We start from the raw sequence: 3,457 nt of genomic DNA on the forward strand, positions 1-3,457 counted from the left end.
GAAGGGGCGTGAGGGAGGACGGGGAAGGGGCGTGAGGGAGGACGGGGTGCGAAATGATGGAGGATGGGGGGGGTGGTGGTGACAGAGGACGGGGGGACCCCGAGGTAAGGAGGGGTGGAAGATTGGAGGAAGGGATGGAGGAATATGGGGAAAGAGGGGGGAAGGGGTGGGCGGGTGGCGTGAGGGTTGTTGGGGGGGGGGGGGGAAAGGGGGTGCGGGGGGGGGTTGGGGGGGGCTCGGGGGGGGGGAGGGTGACCGAGGGAGAGGAGGGTATGGGGAGATTGGAGGTAAACATTGCTCACCTTCTGTTTCTCCTCATCGAAGAAGAAATTGGACCAGTTCGGATCAGTCTGCATGAACCTGAACTCAAACACTTCACGGAGGCACAGTTCCAGGATGTTCGAACAGATCTAGAAAAGCATCAGAAAACTTTCACAAAATTAAGGATTGGCAAATCAAAAAAATATAGACTGTAGTCCTGCTCTGGAACAGCTGGCCTGAACTATGCTTTAGAACAAGAGGAGTATTACTCTGTATAAAACACGACGTATTATCCAGTTTGGGTGAAGCTGTCTCTCTTCCGGTGGCTACAGCCTCCAGGAATTTTACGTGTTGTGCAGTAAAGCAATTCGCAAGTTGTACACTCCTGGTCTGTACTGGATTCAGATTGGCAGTGGACACCGCTAAAAGTAGTTAGTCATTTGTGCTGGTGTTACTGCTTTAAACTGCCAAAGGGCAATGTGGAGGGCAGGGTGGGGGGGTAGGAGGGAGACAGCAAGTGAGAGAGAGAGAGAGAGAGAGCGAGCAAGTGAGCGAGAGCAAGTGAGAAAGACAGCGCGAGGGTGGGGGAGGGGGGAGAGAGAGGGCAGGGGGGGGAGGGGAGAGGGGGAGGGGGGAAGAGAGAGAGAGAGAGAGAGGGAGACAGACAGAGAGGGGGAGAGAGACAGAGAGGGAGAGACGAAGTTCCCAAGGGGTTTTGAGGCGTGGGGAAGACAGCAAGCTTGAGGAGATGGAGAGCCAGACAGGGAGGGAACAGGAGACAGCGAGCTACACAGCCAGAGGGGTCAGGGCACAGATAGTCTACGAACAGTCCACGTGCAAACCTTATTTCGAGTATTCTGGTCTAGATCCTCACACTTATCCAGGGGCACGCCCGTCACTAACTCGGCTGTGAGAATTCGTTTTGTCGTGAGCTCATCAATTACTTCCGGAACACAGAAGAAAGGATCGTCCTTCAGAAGCTCCCTGTTGGGGCCAGAGGGCAGGCTGCAGATTAGATTCAAGTACAAGAGCTCTCACGTTGCTGTACTGTACAGGACATGGACAGGCCAAGTGGCCCCAGGTAATCACTCTGTACGACTGTGACTAGCAGCACTGTGATCACCTTCACCCAGCCCCATCTGGAGCTTCAGCAGCTTAGCCTAGCGTCAGGAGAAAGTCTGCAACATGAACAGCAAAAGTACACATCTGACCTAAGTCATAAAATCATGGAATCCTTACAGTGGGAAAGGGGCTATTCGGTCTATAAAGTCTGCACCGACCTTCCATGGAGCATCCCATCCAGACCTAGCCCCGCCACCCCCTGTAATCCTGAATTTACTACAGCCAATCCACCCTAACCTGCACATCTTTGGACTGTGGGATGAAACCAGAGCATCCGGAGGAAACCCATGCAGACATGGGGCGAATGCACAAACTCCACACAGTTGACCAAGGCACGAAAAGAACCTGGATCCTTGGCACTGTGAGACAGCGGCGCTAACCACTGAGCTGCCCCAAATAGAGGCACCTAACGTGGGGCCTTACCACCGAGGTGTCAGTGACAGGTTGTGCGGAACTGTCTCTAATCTGGGCTAGCCCTCTACCCTGTTTCACACAAAAACATTTCGATGGGGTTTCAGCCATGGCTCAGGGAGCCATACTGTCAACTCAGAGTCAGACAGTTGGAGGTTCCAGTCCCACTACAGAGATCGGGGCACAAACTCCAGCATGCCCCTCCCAGTACAGTACCAAGTGAGGGAGTGCTGCACTGCCATAGGCATCGCCTACCCGCTTCACGTGGGTACATAAGATCCCACTGCAGGAATGTAACAAGAGCTAGGTTGACTCCCACACTGTTCTGGCTGATATTTAACCCACTGCCATCATCACATAAACAACGTGGCTACAAACGCAGCTCAGAGGCAAGGACTCCTGCAATGAGCAACTCACATCCTGTCTCCCCAGTGCCTGTCCACACCTATGAGGCCCCAATTAGGAGTGTTACGGATTTATCTCCAGTATTTGTTGTCCATCCTCAACTGCAACTGGCTCGCTTAACCATTTCAAAGAGTCAACAACATCACGGTTCGTCTGGATTCACACGTGGATCAGACCAGGTTAGGGATGACAGATTTCCTTCCCGAAACACATTACTGAACCAAATGGGTTCTTTACAACAGTCAAAGGCAGTTTCATGCTCATCATCGTTGGGGACTAGCTTTGAATTCCTGATTCACAAATTGAATTTAGATCCTTCCAGATACTACACTGGGATTTCAACCCAGTGTCCTGACAATATTAACCTGAGTCTCTAGATCAGGGCGGCTTGGTGGCTCAGTGGTTAGCACTGCTGCCTCACGGCGCCAGGGACCCGGGTTCGATTCCACCCTCAGGCGACTGTCTGTGTGGATTTTGCACGTTCTCCCCGTGTCTGCGTGGGTTCCCTCCGGGTGCTCCGGTTTCCTCCCACAGTCCAAAGATGTGCAGGTTAGGGTGGATTAGCCATGGGAAATTACCCGTAGTATTCAGGGGTGGGTTATAGGAGGATGGGTCTGGGTGGGATGCTCCAAGGGTTGGTGTGGACTTGTTAGGCCGAAGGGCCTGTTTCCACACTGTAGGTAGCCCAGTCCCTCTATGTCAGTATCTTCTGGCAAGTCCAGACTGATAAGTCAGCAAGTGAAAGGGCGATGTATGAATATGACTTCGTGCAAGACAGAATGTGGACAGCAGAGTTTTTGAAGGAAGAAAAGTGTTGCTCTGTAAGTATTTCCCACACAATGGCCTGGGAGATAAATCAGAACTGCAAAGTGAAGTCCAATTCGTGAGGAAACAGTACCACCAAATGGTGAATGACTGAAATACAGCCGCTGGATCTCATCCTTTAAAAGATGCTGCCAGACCTGCTGAATTCCTCTAGCAATTCCTGCTTTTGTTCGTTTCAGACTCAAACAACTCTATGACCACCTGGTCTTACTGCAACTGTACAAGGTGCTAATGAGACCGCACCTGGAATAGTGTGCGCAGTTTTGATCCCTTTATTTAAAGAAAGATATCACTTCATTGGAGGCACTTCAAAGCAGGTTCACAAGGATAATGAGATAACAAGGTGTACAGCTGGATGAACACAGCAGGCCAAGCAGCATCAGAGGAGCAGGAAGGCTGACGTTTCGGGCCTAGACCCTTCTTCAGACCTTTC

At 51.8% G+C, this 3,457-nt stretch overlaps 1 protein-coding gene across 2 annotated transcripts in view; it reads right to left on the reverse strand.

Annotated features, from left to right (window-relative positions):
* The window catches only part of LOC109924885 (atypical kinase COQ8B, mitochondrial-like), an 11,631-nt gene extending 10,060 nt beyond the window's left edge, over window positions 1-1,571 (reverse strand). Inside the window, exons 1-2 of one of the 2 annotated variants that reach the window (XM_020524856.2) lie at window positions 1,104-1,571; window positions 303-410 (exon numbers count right to left, since the gene is read on the reverse strand). In XM_020524856.2, the coding sequence (XP_020380445.2) occupies window positions 303-356 (54 nt within the window). In that variant the 5' untranslated portion in view covers window positions 357-410; window positions 1,104-1,571. Of the gene's footprint in view, window positions 1-302; window positions 411-530; window positions 827-1,103 lie in introns of those variants that run through there. The other variant, XM_048618343.1, reaches the window with a different exon arrangement.
* Window positions 1,572-3,457: the final 1,886 nt, after the last annotated feature.

Source organism: Rhincodon typus, chromosome 39 (genome assembly GCF_021869965.1).
Source record: "Rhincodon typus isolate 14 chromosome 39, sRhiTyp1.1, whole genome shotgun sequence".
In the NCBI taxonomy this organism is placed as follows: domain Eukaryota; kingdom Metazoa; phylum Chordata; class Chondrichthyes; order Orectolobiformes; family Rhincodontidae; genus Rhincodon; species Rhincodon typus.